This window comes from Carassius carassius, chromosome 43, assembly GCF_963082965.1.
Source record: "Carassius carassius chromosome 43, fCarCar2.1, whole genome shotgun sequence".
NCBI lineage: Eukaryota > Metazoa > Chordata > Actinopteri > Cypriniformes > Cyprinidae > Carassius > Carassius carassius.
This window is the reverse complement of record NC_081797.1, coordinates 7,361,095-7,385,898: the sequence shown is the minus strand read 5'-3', so window position 1 is coordinate 7,385,898 and position 24,804 is coordinate 7,361,095. Positions and strand designations below refer to the sequence as shown.

The 24,804-nt window shown below is 36.5% G+C and overlaps 1 protein-coding gene across 10 annotated transcripts in view; it reads right to left on the bottom strand.

Annotated features, from left to right (window-relative positions):
• akap13 (A-kinase anchoring protein 13) overlaps positions 1-24,804 on the bottom strand; it is a 93,344-nt gene that overhangs the window by 17,575 nt on the left and 50,965 nt on the right. For 8 of the 10 annotated variants that reach the window (XM_059535831.1, XM_059535835.1, XM_059535832.1 and 5 more), the window contains exons 9-19: positions 13,817-13,904; positions 13,032-13,165; positions 11,359-11,678; positions 10,063-10,110; positions 9,547-9,606; positions 8,035-8,221; positions 7,710-7,806; positions 7,118-7,240; positions 4,767-4,791; positions 4,371-4,485; positions 1,398-1,560 (exon numbers count right to left, since the gene is read on the bottom strand). In XM_059535831.1, the coding sequence (XP_059391814.1) occupies positions 1,398-1,560; positions 4,371-4,485; positions 4,767-4,791; positions 7,118-7,240; positions 7,710-7,806; positions 8,035-8,221; positions 9,547-9,606; positions 10,063-10,110; positions 11,359-11,678; positions 13,032-13,165; positions 13,817-13,904 (1,360 nt within the window). The remainder of the gene's footprint in view (positions 1-1,397; positions 1,561-4,370; positions 4,486-4,766; positions 4,792-7,117; positions 7,241-7,709; positions 7,807-8,034; positions 8,222-9,546; positions 9,607-10,062; positions 10,111-11,358; positions 11,679-13,031; positions 13,166-13,816; positions 13,905-24,804) is intronic. The other 2 variants (XM_059535839.1, XM_059535838.1) reach the window with 2 other exon arrangements.

Below are 24,804 nucleotides of genomic sequence, written 5' to 3'. Positions count from 1 at the left end.
CCTCTGAGTACAATAAACAGAGAGAGCATTGGTGGTAGCGGTGTGCTGACAGGATGTTCCAGCACACTGACTGGCCTTGGTGCAGCGCTTGAGCATCGCCAGCTGTGTGCGGGTGGAGCCACAGAGTGATGCAACACTGTGTAAGGCCTGTCTGGGCAGATAGCCAAGATTACTCCGTTTATTTTTATTTATTTTGTTCCTTTCTTTAAAATACTGCTCATTCTGAGACACACATTAACCCAATTCTCCACACGTATCATGGCCAACCGTGTATCTCCAGAAACCTGCTCATGCACAGCTTTAAATCACAATTAATTATCTACGTCTTAGAAGCAGTCGCTGACTAGCTCATTAAAATAGCTTTTTTATTTCTAGAGACAATCTGCGGGAATTTTCTCTATAGAATCAAATTTATTTAACCAACTTCCTGTGTGAATCTCTTGCAAATCAAACTTCTGCAAAAAAAAACACTTTCACAGTGGTAAGTTTAACCCAATGCATGACTGCACTGCAAATAACAGTAAAGGAGGAAGTGCCAAAAAAGACATGAGCCAATGGCAAAACAAAAGAAGCAACAGAATACAACAGATCAGTATTTTACCCTTTTTTTGTTTTGTTTTTGCACACTGAACTGATGTGATCCAAATACATTTTATTTAAGCATATGTATCGTATGTATTTTTATCATAAATTGCATGCCCTTACCTAATTTTACAGGAGTGTTATATAAGGAGTTTTTAGTCATTTTAGCCATATCGTAAATTTATAGTATTATTGTTCTAGCATGCAAATTAATTTAGTATTGTTTCCTTTCAATTGATTTTTTTCCTCCAACACAGATAGAAAAGATATTCACATAACTCTGGGAAACTCTGAAATATAGATTAATAAAGAATTTATATAGTAGATGTAGAATAGTGTACTGACTGAGCAGAACAAAGAACAGAATGGAAGAGCACAGACTTTTGACAAAAAGTATACAGCAAAACAGTAGATTATAGAATGTAGAATAGAGTGTAAAATAGAGTAGAAAATGTAAAATAAGAGTATAGAATAGAGAGTAGAGTATAGACCAGTATAAAGATTATAGAATATAAGAGTAGAGTGTATAGTGTATTATAAGAGTTGATTAGAAAGGAAAAGTAGAGAGAAGGAAGTATAATGTTTACAAAAGGTTATAGAACAAAAAGTATAGAACAATAAACAAAAATAGAAGAATCCAGAATATGAAATAGAAGAGAACAGAAATACAGTATTGAATAGTAAAAGACGGTTATAAAATAAAATAAATGAGAACGTAGAATTGCAAGTCTTTGTAGAAAGCACAGTAATGTTGAAAATAGAGTGCAGAATAGTAGAGAAGATTATAGAGTAGAATAGAGTTCTGTATCTCTTACTGGTGCAGAGAAAGGCATCTCTAGTGTTGATGGATTTGTTGCACTGCTGGCAGGGGATTGTGGGTACTGCCATGACCGCAGTGAAGAGATGCCCGTTTGAGGCTCTTTTCTCCTTGTCTTTGGCATCTCGCTCACGCTCCTTATTCTTGTCCTTCTCCTTCTCCTGCAAAATACAAGCCAAAAGGTGAATGAGTAAATCAGAGTGTAGATGTGTGATGTACAGTGATTTCAGACAGTCCAAGCTGTGCATAAGACTCAATTACAGTGAGGTCCCAGCCCAGATGGGAGATTCAATCATAATGGATGGGAATCATCCATCATAAAACTCCCAGTGTCAGCAGATCACTGAGAAACCCCATCAGCTGCACAATCAATACTTTCATTCATTTTCATCATTCATCTCCTGCTGCAGGGATGAACACACACATTCACGTATTCTCAAAATCTGTCTATCCTCAAAATCACATTTACAGTATCCTCACTGTTCTCAACAATATATCTACCTATCTACCCATGTGTCCATCCGTATTCAATGTCAAAATCTATCCATCCATCTTTTCATCTGTCCTTTCATCACATTCTTACTACAGTATATATCTATCCACAAACTTACCCGTCCATCTATCATCCACCCATCTTCCATCTATCATCCACCTATTTATAAATTTATCTACCATCAACCCATTTACCAATTTACACATCCATCTACCTACCATCCACCCATGTACCTATCCATTTACTCATCCATCTATCCATCTACCCATCCATCTTATCTACCATCTATCATTCATTCATCTACCGGTCTTAAAATTTATCTACCATTTATCTACTGTATCCATCAATCCATCTACCTACCACCAACCATCTACATATCTATAAATGTATATACCCATAACTCAATCTACCAACCATCTACCCATCGTTCCATCCATCTATCTACCTACCCAACCATCCATCCACCGATCTATGAATTTATATACTCAATCCATCTACCATCTACCCATCCTTCCATTTATCTACCTACCCCTTAACAATCCATCTACCAACATATAAATGTATCTACTCATCTATCCATCTACCTTATTCGTCTGTCTACCATCATCTATATGTCCATCCAGCTACCCAACTATCATCCAACCATCGACCCATCCATGCAGCCATCTACACATCAAATACACTGTCCTTTTCCCATGTCTTTAACACTTTACATGAAGTGTCAAAACCACAGTATGCTCACTACATCACTCCCGACGCCTGAGAACAAAGATAGCTCAAGTTGAGAAACCTCAAATTGTGACCATATTCACAGACCACCCTGATTACAAAACCCTGTCTGATCTGCTGCAACAATTACATACCAAGATTGTGATCATGTGCAAGCCACAATGGGAAAACAACAAAAAAAAAAATTATTGGCAGCATTCAACTAAATGGATTAAAAGCAGTCTTATTAAATATTCCAATATATACTAATAACAAGTAAAAGGCTGCTGTACATTCACTGAACTAGTATTCCAGTGAGTATGGAAGGGTGGCTTAATATCATAACATCAGGAAAAAAATATTTGGCTACAAACAGTATAGGAAGATAGATAGTCAAAGTGCACTTCCCAAAAAGTTTAAACATGGCTAAAAAGTAAAAACATGTCCAAACACAAACACAAGTGATTTACATAATTCACGCCTTTCTCAACTGGAGCGAAACAATGATCTCGGGAAGCAAAAAAAAAGTTTCCAAGCCACTAAAATAATACATTGCACATGAAACCTCTAAAACATCAGAACACAACATCAAACAAATGTCTATTTTCGAAATACGTGACGGAAAAAAAATCGAACATCTGCTCTTTAGTAACACAGTCTTACCTCAACCAGACCACCAGTATTCTTGATCTTCAGTGACCGACCCTGCGGTAAAAACCTACGACACAACGTAGACATCCCTGATGCAAGGTAGCCAGTGAGAGCACTGGCCTGAAGGTATGGCAGATGAGGTTAAAAGTCTGTCTGCACAAACACATAAGTTCCCATGACGGAGAGCAGGCGTGCCAGCCAGAGGAAGTGACTGCAGTTTCTTTCTGTCGTCTTTCACATTGGGGCTCAACTTAAAGATACAGTTCACTTCCTTTTACCATGGACCCACCCTAGTACAAAAGGCAGCTTTTTGTTTGTGTTGTGACATTTAGCTGATTCAACACAGATCGACACTGCAGTTAATTCAGACCCGGCAATGTTACATCAAACAATGAAGATGCATCCTGTCTACATCAATTGCCTAGTTACCAACATGACACTCTGTTAAAAAAAACAAAAAGCATGTGCCAAATTAATTTGTATGCTTTTTTAGGTCAAAATATGTGTATAAAATCTTAAAAACCATATTTAAATTCATAAACCATATATGGTTCCCAGCTGATTTATGTGGACATCAAATAAATGTCATGAAAGTTCTCCGAAACTGTGAAGTCATAGATTTTAACATGTATTTGTTTCCATTGAATTGCATGAGCTGTAAAGCTTGGTGTTAGCTAGTATATTTAAACAGAGCCATGGAGAGACCACAGCTTGCTTCTACATCCTGTTGAACTTCCCTACCGCGAACCCTTGTACGACAGACAGAGTGTGCACACATTTGCCTGCACAAGAGCAAACTCTGCAAGCGCTCTAGCAACTTCAGATAGTGCGGGGGTTGCTGAGAGCTTTCACACCATCAGCAACCTCGTCATCAACAGGAACCACAGGAAGAAAACCTCAAAGTTAAATAGCAGGTGCATGCTGCTGCATCAAAGAACACCATTAGATCAGCATGATAACATTTGTTTCCACTAATAAGGTCTAAGATGGTTAAAATAAGCCTTGAAGGAAATGTGTTGGTTTTCGAGCGGAAGAATTCTAGATTGACTACAGCTGAAACACATACAACCACCTATACATATACACATACATATATAATAAAGTAAAATGTATACCAACCTTGTTCTTTTTGCTCATCTTGCTCTTGAGGTAACTGAAGGTCCTGCTTACTTTGGTTCCTCCAAATTTTCCTTCACTGTCACTCCGCAACGGCCCCGGATCCTCCTCTGATATACTGAATGAGACAAAAGATGAAAACGGCAAAATATAAAACTGGTCCTGCATCCTAATTTGCATACTATCCATTTTTAACAGTATTTAAAATAAGAATAAGTGTGCCTCAAATCATAGCATGTTGAAATTGTCCATCTCATCAACTATCCATACCAATAAAACTGTCAAAATCGCTAAAAAATATTTATTAATATTATGGCCTATTAACATAATAAATATTAAAAAATAAATAAATGCTTGGACTTTAACATAACCAGCTATCATGTGATGCAGGGGTCTTACCTGTACTCTAAAGATCCTGATGTACCTGTGGAATGAGAGAAAAAACACGGATTAAACCAAAAGTACATTGGAGACAAGACTACGACTAACAAAATGACATAAACGAGACCACAGAACAACAATTGACATTATTAATCACTTTTGAATGAGCCTCAGGAGTTTTGTACTTGTACAAAAAGAAATTACACAAGAAGTTTTATGGCGTGCATAGATTCTAAAGGCACAGCCCTGCAGAGAACAAAGGCAATTCTTCAAGCAAAACGCCACATTTGTACAACACTCAAAAAAGCTTAAAGAAAAATATTGTACTGCAACCACAAAAGCTTAACTCTGAGAGATGAAATGATTGCTGATGTTTTGCAAGGACTGGAGAAACAGGCTCATATTATATATATATATTTTTTGTCTTGTATAATAAATGATTATGCTGTGTTTGTACAATAGTTTTATATATACATATATATATACACCAATGTCAGATGAGTTTGGCTTATATATTTTATATATGTTTTAAAAAAGTTATATTAAACCAACAAAATGCAACAAACTTCGAAACATTTTTATTAGTGCCAGTGCTGCGTAGTTACTGCATTTAGCCTTTAGGGGCAGTATAACTTACTCTGTGTAATAAGCTTGAAAAAGACAAAGTATATTAACATTAATCTATAAAAAAAACACCTTTAAATTGTCAAATGATCCCGGAACTAAATTAGACTAAAATTTCAGATACTGATTTGTAATGCTTTCTTTTTACAATTTAAAAAAAGCCCTAAGCAGCTGTGAAATCTATAAGCAATGCTATGAAAAGTGTTTATGTGGATCTAAATGACTTTGAAAGACATGGAAAAAGATGGAGCCAATGGAAAGGAACTATACAGACGTGGCAATATTTCATTTGGGAGACCCACTATCCATTCGTCCCAATAATCCACAGAAATGAATGACTTGAGCAAAAGTATGCGTCAAATACAATTTTTCTGTCAGATGAGGGTCTGAGAAGAATTTTGCAAACACACACATCTGCCATACAGTACATAAGCACCACTGTGTTACAGTGGCTGTAACAAACCTCAGTACTCAAGGGTGCAATGTACTTTGAAATATCTGTGCCATTAAACCAAATGTATTATGATTCAGGAAGCAAGTAATAATGTTATTAATTCAACTAGTCTTAAAGGGTTATTTCACCCAAAAATTTAAATTTGTCCATGTTCTACTCACCCTCGAAGCATCCTAGGTGTATGTGACTTTTCTTTTTCAAAATAATCCAATCGGAATTATATGAAAAATTGTCCTTGCTCTTCCAAGACTTTCACTGGGGGTAAGTGGGTGTTTGTTGTCAACAGTTCAGAAGACGTGAAATAAAGTGTGCACATCTGTAATAAAACATCCCTGACATGGCTCCGGGGGGTGAATAAAGTTCCCTGTAGCGAATTCATGTGTTTTTGTAATACAAATATCCAGAGTTCAAACATATTAAACACTTTTTTTTCTAACATTAGGTGACTGTGGGAATTGCTAAGACATGCAGGTCTTCCGGTTCCCAACAGTCAGCAGAAGTGAGAAAAAATGGGTTTATTTCGTTTGAAATCCTGATATTTATTTTACAAAAACACATGGATTTGCTTGAGGGGGCCTTTATTCACCCCTGGAGCCGTGTGAGGGATGTTTTATTACAGATGAGCACACTTTATTTTACGTCTTCTGAACTGTTGACAACAAACACCTGCTAACCCCCATTGAAAGACTTGGAAGAGCAAGGACAGTTTTTAATATAACTTTGATTGGATTATTCTGAAAGAAGAAAGTCACATACACCTAGGATGCTTCGAAGGTGAGTAGAATTTATAGATATAGAATAGATTTAGAATTATAGAATAGATAGACGAATTTTCAGTCTTGGGTGAACTAACCCAACTTTCTCTGAAAGATTCTCCTCAAAGTTCTGTTGATGGTACAATAAATGCATCAGCAGACAACATGCATATCATACATAAGTTCATTAAGTTATTGCATAGAGAATTTTAAAAGCCATTTCATTATTTTGCCACCATTAATTTTGTATAATTTTGTATTAACCGATAAGTACAGTAAGATAAATCCAACTAGATAAAACACTTCAGATCAATAAATTGCAAAATTGTCATAAAACTCAACACATGGGACAGTAGAATTAAAATAAGAAATATAAATATTAAATAAAATGAATGAAAAGTGGTTTTAGAAATAATTTCAATGAGCCGATCTGATCAATAACTTAGTGACACAAGGGAGGTAGGGGGACACACTTCATATTAAGCAGGGGTCGGGCAGGGGCCATGCCAGGCATTGTGGGATATTATTTTACTTACTGACTGCCTCCTCCTCATCACTGGATGAAGAGCCAATAGAAAAGAGTGTTTTAGATTTGGGGAGCATGGGCGAGATGCTGAAGGAGAAGGAAATTCGTCGCTTGGGTCGCAGCCGTCCGATTGCTGTTGGGTTCCATGATCACATGAGCAAAAAAGATCAAAGCAGGCATTATAATAAAACTGGGTGCTAATACACTGGCAGTAAATGTCCACTCCCTTAAAGTGACACCACAGTGAAAGGGAACCATGGGAGATCCACATCTGATGAGTTGAAGAATACCAACAATCCCAGATGATACAGGATATTTTTGGAGTATAGAGATCCCAGGACACGAAAACGGGTGTTAGATATGATTGACAGCTGAGTAGTCAGTGGGTAATTTATGACCGAACATCTCAACTCCTTATCTTACCACAAGAGACCAGCAGAGAAAATACTCTGAGCTCTGCAACATCTGTTCCAAAAGCAATTTTGAAGCTTATAAAATAGTTTTGCTTAAATGTGTGAAATGCGTTGTTTGCACAGTGCTGCAGAACTCAGAGTGGCCCAATGAGACACAGGAGAGAAAACTGTAGAGGTGTTTAAACTCACCATCCAGATCTTTTTGACTGATGGCCAACATGGAGACAGACTTGGTGAGAAAGGTTTGTGAAGGTGGGACACATCTTTGTCCAGATTGGATGGACTTCTGAAAGCAGCAAACAAATCAATTAATCAGGGTAATTAAACGCAATAGAACTGAGACTACTAATTTAAGTGGAAAATCTGCAGATGCAACTCTAAACATCACATTCAGCAGAATTCAGCTGATGTGTGGTGACAGGTGCATATATAGTCTGTAATATAATGTCTGTGAGTGTTGCAAAACCAATCAGATTTTAGGGCTGGAACTATCTATTTTTAAATAGTACTTCACCTGACTGTCCAAACTGCTGCAGTCACCCAGATCTGATTCCTGTTCCTCTTCTGTCAGGGACACAAGCGAGCCTCTCTCTTCTCTGTCCAGCTTCGACGGACAGTTCGGTTCCTGGCTGGCCTCCCCCATACACTGATTAAGGCTTTTCCTTCCTTCCTTCTCTGCTACAAGTCCTTCCAGGCTGTAACTGAAAAAAAAATCATATTTGAATTGTTTCAGTTGTTTTTTTTTTTAAGTTGAGATGGTGACTACATGCACACACACCGGATCACCAAAGATCTTTTACATTGTTGTGGGCGACATTCAAATACACGCAAGATAAAGCTAGACGCAAATGCATTCAGATTCACATGCACAAGAATCAAATAACAACGAGCAAAAGTCTACTAGCAAATAACGACAATACAAGCTTGACCTCATTCTGTGAAAGTCGCCGATGATGAATGAAACATTTACTGACTCACACTATAAAACCAACCTTTTGCATTTCCTCAAAGCAAAATCATTCAAGCTCTGCCACAGAAATGGTTCGCCATTTACCACATGGTGAAAACTAAAACAAAGCATCTTACAGTGGACAAAACAAGTGTTTGGATACTAAAAAAGTTAGAATGTCACTGAATTGCATATCAAACCAAATAGCATATATTTTTTTAAGAAAGCAATCAAGCCAAGCAGTCCAATAAATGTTATTTGTTAGGTTTTAAATAAGAAAATCAACAGATATACAATTAAAACTAAGACTACTTTTATTTGGATACTTCCAAAGCATTGCATTATATGTTTTGCTTTCACATAGTTAACTTGAGGGCAAGTGACATCCTTTTTGAGATCACTTGGTTAAAATTAACTACAATAATTACTCAGAAAAGTGAAGTCCGTTCTTAAAAAGCACGATTTGCTTGCAGATGCCACTTGGTAGCATTACATGTTATGAAATTAAATTTAAGTGCCGCCTAAATATTTAAATACTTTTTGGGACGAGTATATACAAACTATATGCTTATATATAGTCTATTTATAAGAATAGAATTATTTAAATTTACTTACATCTAATTGTTGAGAGCAGCTCAATACAAGTGTGATGAGTTCTGAAATTCTTTCTAACAGGAAACACTCAAAAAGAGTGACAATGTTATAAGAAAAAAAAGAAAAAAACTTCTCACCTCTCATCAGGTTTTGAGATCCAGATCAGAATGTTAGTCATAGTTCACATTAATTAATTCTGTAGTTTAATCTACATGTCTAGCTAAACTTGTTCATTTAAGTGGCCTGTTAGTCTCTGTCTCAGACAATGAAATCAGCGGAAATGACTGCAGTGGTGTTTGTGGTCTCAGTTTGTCCAGAGAGACGAGCAGACTAAAGCATAGAGAGGAAGTAGACTAAAACACATAATGTGCTATGAACACATATACACCTCTGTCTAGAAAACACACTATTTGTGTGCTCCTATCAAGCAATTAATGCTGCATAATACCACAGAAAATGTAGACACTCTTTATCTTCCGTTACCTTCTTCCATTTATTTCATCATTTTCAGACCGCAGGGCAACTGAAGGACACCAGCTCATGCTTTATGGAGTGCGTAAAAATCAGGATGATGGATGGATGGATGGATAAATAGATGGAAGAAGGGATGTGAATAAAGACAAAAGAGGAACTTGTTAGTACAAGATCTAAAAGAGGCCCTTGGACATTTAACCTTTACATATATTTATTGTATGCAACGACAAAATGCGACCTTTTTTTCTAGATAGTTGGCAGGGAAGCTGAAATAAAAATAAACACTATATATACACACAATAATAAAAAAAAAAGAGTCAAAATCAATAAAATGACTGAAACTTTACATTTAAAGGGAAATAAAATACATTCAAAATATTAATAAAAACTATAAAAGCATCTCACAGGTACTGTATTTACGGGCTGTTTTAGTGGGATCTGTTAGTGTTTGTTTTTTTACATGGGCTGTTCTGAAAGGATTTGGTGGAGCCCCTGACTGGAAAGAGTGAAAATGGATGCTGGTACCTTCTCCTATGACCCGCAGACCTGTGCACCACTTCACCTCGAGCCGTACTGGAAAAAGTAATGGATGAATATGAGGAGGAGATGATTGAACAGAAACAAATGAATCAAAATTAATATGAAAAGCTGATGAGATGATTGACAGCCCTAAGAATGTTTACTAGAACGAGGAATAAAACAAGGAAACGTTTCTTGTCTATATCAATAGCTGATAATTATTCATTACAAATATTTATGAAATAATAACAGAAAAATTATATTTAAATAAACTGAATAATTTTATTATTAATACTTTCTAAAATAATTAATGCTAATTATAATAGTTCACACACACACACACACACACACACACACACACACACACACACTCACATATACACACACACATATATATATATATATATATATATATATATATATATATATATATATTCAAACAATTTTAGATGCACCTGTGTGTGTGTTTGTGTGTGTATATATTATTGATTGCAACAAATGCACAAAACAATAAATAAATACATTTTAAAAAACATACACAACCATGATGTAAGCAAAGATGTTCCTCTTTTCTGTCTTAAGAGTATTAGAGGTCATCTGACTGTTTATTAGAAGCAGGAACACAGTCCTGTGTGACCTAAATACGGCTCTTTCTCACAGAACAGAACAGAACAGCAGCCTGCTGACAAATCCCTCAGAGGAAGGGCCCTCACACTTCTGGGATTTCCCTTCACAAGCACAGTCGTTATACAGACTGTAAATGATTCAGAGCTGTACACAAAGCTGAAGTAATGCCAAGATGATGGGACAAAAAACAAAACTGAGCGACTGTAAGTATAAACTCAAATATAAAGCATATCTGATTGCATTATAAAGACAGCTGCAATGAATGATTAAACGGTGGGCGGTTTCTTTGGTAATAATGCTTGGATATTGTTATCAGATAATTCACAGGAAATTAAAATGTGGGTTGTCTGTCACATTTATAAGAAGAAGAAAAAAGCAACGAGACATGTATGCCAAGTTCGGAAACTCATACTTGAAATTTGTCTTCTGCATTTAACCCAAGAGCACAAAACACGCATACACTGTGGATATACCTGTGCACTAGAAAACTAATTTTTACAAAATATATTTGTTTCTTTATATGTAGCGTTTCTCTTATTTATGACATATAATGTGATATTTAATTTCATATGTTAAACGACATTAGCCTGCTATCTTAGCATGTTGTTTGCGTGGCTTGTTTTTGTATGTTTTGATTCAATCCCTTAAACCTTCATTCTTATAGGTAAAGATTACCTGCGTTGACTAATCTCACTCTCCCCTGCCGAATTTTTGCCTGGGCCCCAACTGTGCCTGCGGAAAGGGGACAGGGACCGTATGGAGGTACGTAAAATTGCCGACCGCTCCGGGACCTCTGTCAAGCGGTCCTTTTTCTCTTCCTCCTCCGTTTCTCCTGATTCTCCAGGAGATGTGGGCTTTTCCTGACAGGGGTCTGATGTAGGAGCTTCTGTGCTGGCCTGAGAGATGGCACTAGGGGTCCCGAGGCTAGAGGTCTCATCTGTGGAGGACGAGTAGGACATGGACACACCGCTGGTGATTGTGATGCTGTCCTCAGCCTTTGATGGAGAAAGAAGAATAGAATTGGATAGAGTTTGCAAAAACAATATCACAGTTGATGTTGTGTGACAACTAGGAGGACTGGGATTTTGGACCAACTTTCCAAACTGACATAGTGAAAAATCGCACGTTGCTCCTGGTTAGGACAAGCACATGTGAATTCTGCAAATGACTGCTGATGACGTACCACCTTTACATCTGTAGTTAACATACAAGTAGACTAAATTATTTCTTCTTTCTGCAAACCCCATGAAGTCTCCCAGTTCTTTCCATCCTTGTAAAGCTTGCATAACATAGAAACACACAACTCTGACACTCATTTCCATTCATAGCGACTCAGTTTCCTCGCATGCTGAGACCGCAGCCAAGCAGGGGTGTGGTGAGCTAGCAGCTACATACATTACACTAACCGTAATAGATGACTTTATGAGCTTTGAAAGGAAAAAAAAACACTTCCAGAACACAAGTCAAGCTTAGGTGAAGTGACTCTACCTGCTTGGATGAAACCGTAAGCAGGCTATTTTGTCATTCATAATGCTACCTTCACGTGCAATCTGGAATTACTGTAAATATGAGCATCCAATTTGAAATTTGTTTTTAAAGTTAACTTTTTGGAATTTTCATTGTGAAAGTACTTATACTATTAATACTACAAAACGTCATGGAATAAGTCCACAAGTACGCGATTTTTTGATAAACCTATAATAATAGCCAATTAGCCTGCTAGCTTAGCTACTAACAACCATGTTCCATGTTTCCATTCTTTTCAAAGGGTGATCTTTTTTTCTTACACAGAACTTATATATATATATATATATATATATAAATATTTATATAAATACAGATCAACTGTGAACTATGAGTTAGCAAGCATTCAGCATGAAATTTCACTTGGGTTAAGGGTATTCCGCATTTCAAAATAGGATTCTAATGAAAAATGAAGGGATGTTCATACCTATCATCAAGAAAACAAAACATTACAGCTCACAAAAATTCTTTGTGACATGCTAAGAACAAGTGTCAAAGTCTGTGTTAAACATCTTTAAATTAAAACAAGGAGTTAAAGGGGTGGAGGATTCCTCTGGGAATCTCTTAGGACGAAGCATGTCTGAGGATGATGTCATAATTATGGCCTTGGCCCACTGATCTGCTCACGTCACATGACATGACGTCAGTGAAACAAGATGATGTGTGTAGAGGAGCATCGCTAAAAATAAGACAAATTACATAACCGCTTTTATTTGGCCGAAGCATTGGTAAAGAGACATGGAAACAAAACAAATAGCAACTCTGCTTCGAAAACAAACACAGAATTGGGTGATATGGGAAATGCAAGACAAATCCGCACCCACCTTATTATTAAAAACACTGTCCTCGCCCAAGTCCTGGCTAAACAGAGAGTCACCATCGCTGGCAGACCCTCGCATGGTGCTCGCCGAGTCTTTGTGACGTACGCTCCCGAGTGAGGGGGGTGAAGGGGGGGTTTCTGAAAATAATAAAAGAATTAAAAAAACATGAGAGAGCTTAAGAGCAACAGAATAAAAAAATAGAACAGAAAACAGACCAGACTCGACTCATCAACTCAATCATTATACAGTGAGTCTGAAAGTGACTCATTTCAATCCACTGTGTTGCATCTCTGCTTTGCAACTGTCGCAGACAGGATGTTGATGTCATGTACTTTAATAAATGATCTTGTTTGACTAGTCTTTTGTATTGACAGGAAGACATTCATTTAGTCTTTGGAGGAAGTATATGCCGTTTCCCATGTGACACAATGTTGGCACTATTTAGATTGGACACACACAGAAACACAGTCTGAGCAAAGAGGGCATCCTTTCTTTGTAGAGTGCTGGAAGATGTATAAAAGATGTTGTGTGTTTTGTTCTGGATGCAATTTTTTACCAACAACTAGACCGACGTGATGCAACATTGTGTTGTTGACTTCAAATGCCATACATCAAATTACTTGGTACTTCAGTGTAATTTAATGCATCAGTTGAAAGAAGATAGAGAAATTTTGTAGATGCCCACATGGACATCCTCAAAAACCACTAAAATTTGGGTTCCACTTGATATTCCAATGCAAAATGAGGGTTTTGAAGTAAAACCAGTTTAAAAGCACTGATTTGGTTACCTGAAATCAATGAAGTGGATTTCTTCTCCTCTAGTCCAGCATCTCGACTGGCATCAACTGGACAAAATGTCTCTGTCTCTCTGTGGATCTGCAATGACAAAATCAATAGAGTTTAGAGTGTCATTTAATATACAAAACAGAAAATGTTATATGTCCTGATCGTAAAATATGTATACTCATAAAATTCCTTGTTGCATGTTTAAAACCATTATAATCTAAACACAGAGTGAAATAATTTGAATATTAGTGCACAGATGATTTATATCATATCAAGTCCTTTAGTTGAGTCGTCACTTCCACCACAAACAATTTCCCAAACTTTTCTCAAAAGTGCATGTTTAACATAAAATACTGCATGAGAAGAAAATAAAGAAATGACAAGGTACAAATCACATGTACTGTATATATATATATATATATTTATTGTGCATCACTGCAAATAGAGCTGTTTTAATAGCATGTTAGCCATGAATTTAGCATTACCAAGGATTCCAGCATTACAAAACTGTTTAAAATGTCGTTTTCCCAACTGTCATTCTATCACACAATCAGATAAAATAATTAAATGGGGATATGGTGGAAATGAAATTAGTCGGTTCGGTACAAAAGAACAAAAAATGAGAAAAATCATTTAAAAAAATGCATCTTTCATCTGCTAAAGATCCTGCTAAACTCCAGCAGGACATACTAATGCATCCGGTGAAAGATAATTTCCTCCGCTACCTAAACTCAGGACAAGTATGTCAATGGTTTTGTTTTGGACGGCTAAAGCATTTTCCCCCCGACCACAGAATTCACTTTTTTGATGAAGAAAGGCGCTCATGAACAGAAATATTAGCAGTGGTAAGAACATCTACCTCCTGAGAGTAACATGTGGTTGGAAACCCTCAAGGCTGTGATTTGGGGAAGGAAGGGTTTCTGGGGGCATGTGTGGGGCGATCAGAACAGACCTAAAGAGGAATGTGACCCATATATAAACATCAAGGCCCACTAACGTTCAACACAGAGCAGCTGTGAACAGGCCGTAGAGGGTTAGTTTGAGGCTACTGAGAGGAGGAATTTGCCTATGCATTTATAATATAATGAATTTATATTAAAAAAAATAATAATTATATATACAAATACATATATATATATATATATATATATATATATATATATATATATATATATAGCAACTATATAAATTCATTATATTATATATGCATAGGCCTTATGTATATGTACACACACACACACACACACACACAACAAATGAAAGGGAAGGACGTGTAGCCAAGTATGCTGCATTTAACCCATCCAAGTGCATGCACACAGCAGATGTGAACAAACACACACTGTGAACACACACGCGGAACAGTAGGCAGCCAAAGCTGCAGCGCCAAGGGAGCAGTTGGGGGTTCGATTCCTTGTTCAAGGGTCTCACCTCAGTCGTGGTATTGCGGGTGGAGAGCAGTGTTGCCAAGTCTGCGGTTTTCCCTCAGAATTGGGCTACTTTAACACTTTTGCCGCGGGTTGTTTTTCATGTCCGCGGGTTGAGGTGGGCCAAATAATATGATATTTAGACCTTGGAATGCAAATTTTACCAGAGGATCCCCACCGAAAAACATGTATTTTACCCCCCTTAATGCAATTTTTACCAGGGAACCCCCCTTGAAATGTGATTGGGCTAGTTTTGAGTAGCAGTTGGGTGGATTTTGTTGCAAAAAGCTAGCAACCCTGGTGGAGAGAGCACTGGTAATTCACTTCCCCCACCTACAATCCCTGCTGGACCTGAGACTCTAACCTGCGACCTTTGGGTTACAAATTTAGACTCTCTAACGATTAGGCCATGATTGCCCCCAAATATAGTATTATATATATAGGAAAAACATGAAAAAGTTCTTTTTGAAAAGGTACATTTTAGTTAGTCTAATATCAAAGAAAAGCTACAACACCAGCTGTAAAGTAGAGAAGAAGAAGATCAAAAGACCATGAAAATGAAGAACGTCCTGTGGCGGAAACAGAAGCTAAGAAACCTTTCTGTGCAGCTCATCTGTATGACTTTCATCAGCTCCATTCATGACTGATTACACCCACCCGCCACCCATCATGAGCATGTGACACACGCTCAACTCCCACGCTTAGTGTTTACCCGCTGTGTGCACGCACGTGTGTCTGCTGGTCATAGGCTTCCTTTGTTTGGTCATTGGTGATGGACACTGGTCTAGTGTGGCAAGCAAAAGGGGAGTAGGCTTTTTCCAATAGAGACATCAACAACTGCGGCCTTTTAACTCAGAAAGCGAGAGGGATGGAGAGAATGAAAAATAAATACTGGTAGGTTTGGTTGTGATACTCTGACCTGCTGTCATAATGTCAGAGCAGCAGGTTCGAATCTAGCCTGCAACATACCCCAATTCAATTTCCTCCAATTTTCGCTATTGATTTTCAGCCAAAGAAAAAAAAATTAAAATAAAAAAAATTCAATAAAAAATAAACAAAGCAAAATAAATAAAAGCCCCACAAAAAAACAAAAATCGGAAAATAAAAACTCTAATTTTATTTAGACAACTAAAAAAAAAAAAAAACCTATGACACAACTCAAACAATAAAAGAAACAAAATAAAAAAATATATAAATCAAATTAAAAAACACACACACACACAAAAAAATTACATAAACAACTAAAACAACCCCCCCCCCACCCCATAAAAAAATAAACATAAAATGTAAACAAAATCAACAAACCAAACAAACAAAGCTAAAAAAAAAAGAACACAAAAACTTAATGGACAACTACATAAAAACAACAAATAAACAGAAGCGAAATTAAACAAAACTAAAAACCCAAACAAAACAAAAAAAATTAAGTCAGAAAGTGAAACTAAAGGAACAACAATAAATAAACAGGTTGAAATTGTCACTTAATTTAATTTTAGTTTTGTCACTATTATTTTAAAGGATAGAAAAAGATGAGGGGATGGATCAGTAAATTACACCAGCTGGATTCAACTGGTCATCTGCCTAAGTGCCACCACATAACATGCCAGGCCACATTTCTGATTGTTTTCATGATCACACACCCTCATGGCATCAAAAATAGTAATTCAGGTCTGTAATATTTCAGTGCTGTTCATGACAAAATGTCATTTCCAACCACAGTAGGTTCTGACAGGATCCAGACAACACTGGGAAACTCACACCAGCTGGATCTCAGACGAGAAGGCATGTTATGTTTCCTGATCCCAGAACAGATATCAACCTCAATCTGACAAAGAAACTCAAACAAAACCATACAAACACACAGAATGCACACTGTCCCCATTCCTTCAATCTCTGTTTTGAATGATAAACTTGTCTTCGAGTGGGAACGCAAATGAAAAGTCTCAAGTACAGAGCACTCAGTTTCAACATATTAAACATTAGTTATCAATGCTTATCTGGATGTAAACTACCAAACACTCAAAAATGTTTTTTGTGCGCACAAGTTCACAGAGAACCAGAAATCTAGCTGGGATGCTGCTGATATTTTATGTTAAGTTTTACAGCTTGGTAATAGATGTAGCAGAAACACTTCCAAGCAGACAACGTTTCAACCAATTACAGAATGAGTCGTGAAAATCACTTCCCAAATGTGGCACATTGAGCCAGTGTGCAGTAATGGAAAGCTGTAATGCCTCACACTGACCGAATGCTCCACTGAGAGCACTTACACGTAAACATGCCATAGAGAGGAAACGGTCAGCCAGAGTCCTGTTCTTTGATCATGACTCGTTTGATGAATTTTATGAATACATGCTTTAAGGATAACTTACAAAGAACTAAACCAAGCATAATTAAAGGTTTGTCAGGCCAGCTATGTTAACAGAGCAACAAACCCGATTGATTAACTAATATGGATCTGTCATTTATAATGATAAATGCTAATCTCAAAAACAAAGTGGCCGAAATAATGCTAGTGTATCTGTATGGCAGCCATTATAATTTGTTCCATAAACAAAAGTGTTCAATAACTGGTTATTGAGAAAAAGGCAGGGCTCATGATGCACAGATGGAATTGTGTAATCCAGGCATAAAAACGGAATTTACTGTATCATGCAGAATGTCACAGATTGTGACAAATTATGGATGGATAAATCAAATGTAGGTCAGTACACTTAAATCAGAAAACAGTAAGGACTAGTGTCTGAATACTAAGCTGCAAAAATACACAATTTGAGTCACGCAGGTTGTGTGTCACTGTGTGAAGCGTATTTCATTTTCTACACACACATACTGAAGCTCTCAGTGTTTTCAGCCTCTGCTGCCTCAATATATGAACAGAAAGAGAAAAAGTCGCTTCATGAGGATTTCACAGTAAAAAAAAAAAGGATTGTATATATATATATATATATATATATATATATATATATATATATATATATATATATATATATATATATATCGTCATATCAAATACAAACAGAAGCTTAAAAGGACTTCATAGCAACCTGTCAAAATAAAATCCTTTTATAGACCGGACAGAAATATTGCTTCATATAATGATAGTACTACTACTAATAAAATTTTAATACACAGCAAATTATTTTGTTTCTTTTTTTTTCTTTTCAGAAATATTTTAATTCAAAATTTAATAAACCCATTAAAATATAATCCAGAAAACTAATGGAAAACTAAATTACTAAAAATAAAACTGAATTTGAAAAAATATAAATAATTTTTGGTAAATGTATATTGCTGTTAAATATTGTAAGTTTCATGATTTCAATTAATCATGTTTTTTTTATAAATACAATTTTATTTAATTTAACCACTAAAACACATTTTAGAAAAATTCAAATAGGGAAAAAAAACAGAATTTGGGAAGAAGAAAAATAAAACCGTTTTCATAGGGCCCTAGATTAGTAGTTGATTGGTCATGTGATAAAAATGTCAGCCGCCATAAGGCTACTAATGTCACTGGATTTATCTACACTATATGTGCTTTATGTTTTTTGTTTTACATTCTGCTGGCCAAAAATCAGCCTGGACATATTTTTCGTTTTATAACCATTACCAACAGGCCAACTACAGTATTGTAGCAGATTTAAGTTATGTAGGTTTACCATTCAAAAGTTTTCTTTTTTTTTAAAGAAATTAATAGTCATCAAAGAAGCATTCAATTGATCAAAAGTGACCATAATTTATTGTTAAAAAGATTTCCATTTCAAAGAAATGTTCTTTTAAGACTTGTATTCATTAAAATAAATAAAATTAGATAAAAATGTATTGTTTCTTCAGCACCAAATCAGCATATCAGCCTAAAATACATTTCAAATATATTAAAAGTGAACAGCTTCTTTCAATTATAATAATATCTAAAAAACATTATTGTTTGTTACGGCCCTTGGTCTGTTTTTGCTTGTTCTCCTCCTCTATTTCAGACTTGATAGCTGTCACCTGACAATGGTGTTTAAATAGGAGATTCACTGCTGGATTCGGGGCTCTCTTCCTGCTCGGTTCCGGTGGCTCAAAGCTTGAACGCTGCTTGGTTGACCTGTTCAGGTCCATGCCTCGCTCGGGATGCCAGCATTCTTCACTGATGCACATTTGAGTTTATTTAAGTTTTTACCTTTTGTTACACTCAACACTTGCACTCATACACATCATACATCCATGCATTTGCCTTACACTACTGATATTGACATTCACACACCCCATATTTGGATTCTGTTGTTTAAACTGTGTTGGATACACAATAAATTTATGTTTTGTACTGTTTGTTTGTGTCATGGTCTCCTATCGCTTGTTATGGCTCTGAGTTAGTCGTAACATTGTTTTTACAGTTTTTTTTAAATCAAATAATGCAGCCTTTGTGAGCATAAAAGACTTGATGAAATCTTATCGACCTCAACTTTTTAAACAGTAGTTTATTATTCTGAATCAGTCAACCCACATTCAGAAAATGAGACCCAGTTCTTTTTGGACTGGCATAAGTGTAAAAACACCAAAATATAGCACATAGCATATTATTATAGCACATATATTTATGTTTGGTGTGGCCTACCGGAAAAAGACAGACGTACTTATGTTATCACAACTCAAGGCAACCCAGGACTCTCCACTGCGATTCTGCCTGCAACAAGTGTACTTTAGATAAAAACTTGTCAAATGACAACAACATATATGCCTACACATAAAAAGCTCTGAATCAATGTTAGTGCTGTCACAATATGACTCACAAACTGTATCTCTACACTTAAAAACTCTCTGTATAAACACAACTCATACAGACAATACATGGTTTTTAGCACAAACAATCTTTCTCAATCTGTTTATATGCATTGGGAATGTCAGCCGGACACAATGGGGCTTTGAACAGGCACTGGGACAAAGAGCCCATTGCAGGGGATGATTTATGGCACAACAATGCAGACATGAAAAGTCATCAAGTAGCTCAAAGTGGCTTTATGATGTGTGTTCCAGCAAATCTGACGTCGGGTTTCTACATGCACGACTGAAAGTTAAGTATCAGAATGAGAAGACATGCTGAATAAATGAACACAATGTTTGAAACCATGCATGTGTTTGGAGAGGAAAGGAATTACAACAAAGGAGTGTTGTGCATGAGCACATGATGTAGGCTGTAAAAAGACGCCATGCATTTCCCTCAGGCGTGGGGCTTTATTGTCTGTACGCCACTGGTGGCAAGTAAATGGGGCCATAATGGGGTTCTATACACAGAACAACACAACACTTCATGGACTGTCAAATCCAACGCCTCAAAAGAGTGAGATGGCCAAAAAGAGAACAACAGAAAGATGTACTTAGTAAAACATGATCCTGATGGCCTCCATGTGACCTCTCCTGACATGTAGTGTTGTCACGGTACCAAAATTTCAGTATTCGGTACCGATACCAGTAAAAATCCACGGTTCTCGGTACCAATTTCGGTACCAAAGCAAAACACAAAAATATGCTAATTAATTTTTTTTTTATTAAAATTAAAAAACTTTTTATCATTAAAAATACTGTTACAATTGTGTTTAAAGTTTTTCTACAAGTTATACAATTATGAAAAACAGTAAACAAGTTTCACCCAAATTTAATTTTAATTAAATGTCTTTTAATTTATATAATTTAAACACATTTTATTTTTGGTAAATAAAGAGTTTACAGAGCATCCAATACAGGTGCGCTGTGCATACATTGACATGAATCGAAAGTTCAGATCGCTTGATGGAGAGAGAACTCTAAAACTCAGATGCTGAAATTAATGCAACCGTCACGCGCTTCAGTCTATGTAGTAAACAAACCCGCACGGCTCTGCCATTCATTAATTCACACAGAGACGCGCAGAACACGGATTTTTTGCGGCTTAACATTTACCGATATTGGTCCATATAGAGATATGATTTGATCAATTTATACTAACTTTGACAAATTCCGTGACTGTCCGTATTTTCAGTTTCATTTTCATGACTGGATTCCGTCTTAGTTTTCTGCTTCGCAGAAATCATAGCGCTGTATGCGCAAGAACTGGGTTTGAACGGGACCTCGGTACTACCGGTACTTAAAGAAACCTGGTACCGTCACATTTACATTTTTTTAGTACCGACTTGGTACCGAAGTACCGGGTCTTTTGACAACACTACTGACATGCAACCCTATTTTGACGGTACTGACTTCCTATAAGAACCCATGTAACAAGAACAGGAAACTACCCAAAATTTGCCTTTTCAAAACCACTTCCTTCCCCTGGGGAATTACGGACACCTAGAAAAGGTCAGGAGCAGCCGTTTGAACTTTAAAACTAGATTTTTATATTTTCTGAAAAAACTTTAAGGAATGGTTGCCTATGCAAAATTCTATGAGATAATAGTAAAGTGTTGTGGTGGTTGCTAAGGGAACAGTTTTCTTGTAATTTATAAGTATTTATTTTTTTAACAGTTATGTAAATATACTTTTTCCTGTTTTATCATTTTCCTAACGTTAAGGATTTTGTGCAGACTCAAAAACACACACACATTCATCTGAACTATATTTAAAGTATGAGTCTATCCAGACTTGAACTGGTTATTTACTATTTTAAAATAATGTTTTTTTTAACATTACTTTAAATCAATTTTGATTTGTTCAAACAAAGTTTCATTCTTCAAACAAAAAATATAAAATATTTAAAACATTAAGAAGAATATGCTAGACAAAACAGATGCAATAAATTGATCAAAAGCAACAGTAAAGTCATTTTGTAATGTTACAAAACATTTCAAATAATAATTGTAATAATTCAACTTTATCAATAAAAACTATTCTTTTGAACATTCTATGCATCAAAGAATCCTGCAGAGTATCACATTTTCCATCAAATTATTAAGCAGTTCAACTGTTTTCAACATAACAATAATAATAATAATAATAATAATAATAATAATAATAATAAATGTTGCTTGAGCAGGAATCAACATATTAGAATAATTTCTGAAGGATCATGTGACAAAGACGATGCTGAAAATTCATATTTCCATTCCAAAAATAAATAAAATTTTAAAATATACTTAAATAGAAAACAGTTATTTAAAATTTTTATAAAGTTACACAATATTACTATTTTACTGTATTTCACACTTTATTTTAAGGTAGAATTCTCGCAATAAACAATCAATTAATTATGACTTTTGACTCAAACTCCTAATTTGCTGTTTATTAATAGGTAGTAGGGTAGTTAAGTTTTGATATTGGGTAGGATTAGGGATGTAGAATATTTATAAGCACTAATACACAGCCAATACGTAAACAATAGGCATGCTAATAAGCAACTAGTTAATAATGAGAATTGGTCCCTATACTAAAGTGTTACCAATCTTACCTACCCCAAACTTTTGTATGGTAGTGTATGCATGCGAGGAAAGAAAGATGAAATTTGTGGGAAAGTGTCTTTTAAGTGCTCTGGCTCTGATAGATGCAGCTGAAATCCAAACACAACCATGGTCTAATCATGGAAAAGAAGATCGTTGAGATGCGCTATATTTAGAGATGACAGAACTTCCGAATGGCTTATGAAACAGAGCTGTAATCCACTGAGTGTGGAGTGAGACTGTCCACAGACTGTGGTCTGAGCCAGTCATTCTGGACACATTCCACAGATATGACGAGCTGTGGAGACAGGAAAACCTATGACATGGCAGTGGGCACCAGAGGACGTTAGTACAGTCTCTCAGATACAGTCTCAAAACAATCACATGCAACGTTCATACTGCAAAAACGTTTAACAGCTACCGACTTTGATTTAGCATGGACTCCTACCTGTTTCTAGCAGGTGGTTCTGGGTAAAACATCTGTGAAATTACTTAAAAGAGGTGTTAAGTAGCCATTTGGCTTCTCGATCACTATCAAAGAGGTCCCAGTTGAAAGGAATATGCTGCAATGAAGGTTTGCGTCATTTGGAAAGTGCTCCCTTGGGTGCACTTTGTGACGGGTGCTGGACAACCTGTCTTTCTCAATCCTCACTTAGTGGTGAACCAGCACCTGTGGCCCAGTTTCTTAACTAAAAAATGGTTTAACAGCCCCTCTTCACTTCCCACCACAGATGCTAAATGAAGAGTGTATAGTAATATATCACCTCACAAATATAAGCATATATATAATGTTGGTTTAAGGCTATAAAAAGAGTCTTTCACTGCTGAAACCATCAAGCAGTCTATAAATTCACAAGCAGCTAGAGTATTTTCAAGATGATGGAGAGCAGAAGGAAGCAGAAGAAGTGAATGGAGATAAACGGGCAATGAAGCAAGCCTGCACCAATCCACTTATCAAGAGCCTATAATCGAGGGGTCAGACTGTGGAAGGGCCCTTTACATGTCTGGCTGGGACATGCACTGATACAGTACCAGACTAGTCACTAAATATACAACCTCCAACATACTGATGGCATTCCAGTCAGCGTCCCTACTGTTCCCACACACACACACACACACACAATATCTAAATTAGGACACGGTACACTACTATTGTTTTTATAAGGCCTTTGTATTTCTAGATAAAGCTTTACATAAAGCTTCAGTATTTTTATGATGAAAATAACTTGATTTAAAGATCATTTTTGTTGTCAAAAGGAAATTGTGCAGAATTTTGTGGAAACTTTTGTGTCGACATGAAGTATATACACATTGCTTTAAAGCTTTAGATGAAAATATGGACAGAGAAGTCTCAGGTTTCAACACTTGTTTCACAATTACTTTATTCTTCAAATAATTTTTCCTTACTTATACATGTCCTCAAAAAGGACGTGGTCTCAAACTTCTTGGGACATTTTGTCTCTAAAGTGTCCATATGAAACATCCACATTGCTTTGAAACTAAAGAACAAATCAAAATCCTTGTGAACATGAAACCTGGACTGAGAAGTCTTCAAACTCTATCATGTCTAGAATAAAATGTCAAACCCTTGAGCCAGTGGACAACGGCGGCCAAAAGTTGAAAAGCAGGCCTCATCGTTCCACATCCAAAACTGAACTCCACCCAAGCCAAGCAGCAAAGCTCCAGAGCTCTCTCACACATACACACACACACACACACACACACACACACACACACCCCTTCGACTCAACGCGATCGAGATCTCTGGCATCTCAACAACGCTCCCGGCAAACACTAATCAATGCAACGTGACAGCACAAGCAACTGTCAACAAGACAATCTGCAAAATTTATGGACGAATCCCGCAAAAAAAGATTTTTAACAGACGAACTCAACACAACTACTACTTGGTTTTAGTTTCGTACCTTTATTAAAACCACGTCCACGGACCTCTCGCCCTTTGCGCACAGACTGTACTTTCGCCGGTGTCGCTCGTACATTTTTTCCAGGAGTGAAACGTCAAGGAGAAGAAGAAAGTGCTGTTATAGTCCAACATGAAGCCAGAGACTTGTAGAGTTCTCAGTCAAGCTTTGGGAAAAATGAGCAACTTTCTGCACATCTGCACCATGAACCAGCCCCGTTCTCACTCTCCCTCCCTTCTTCACACACTTC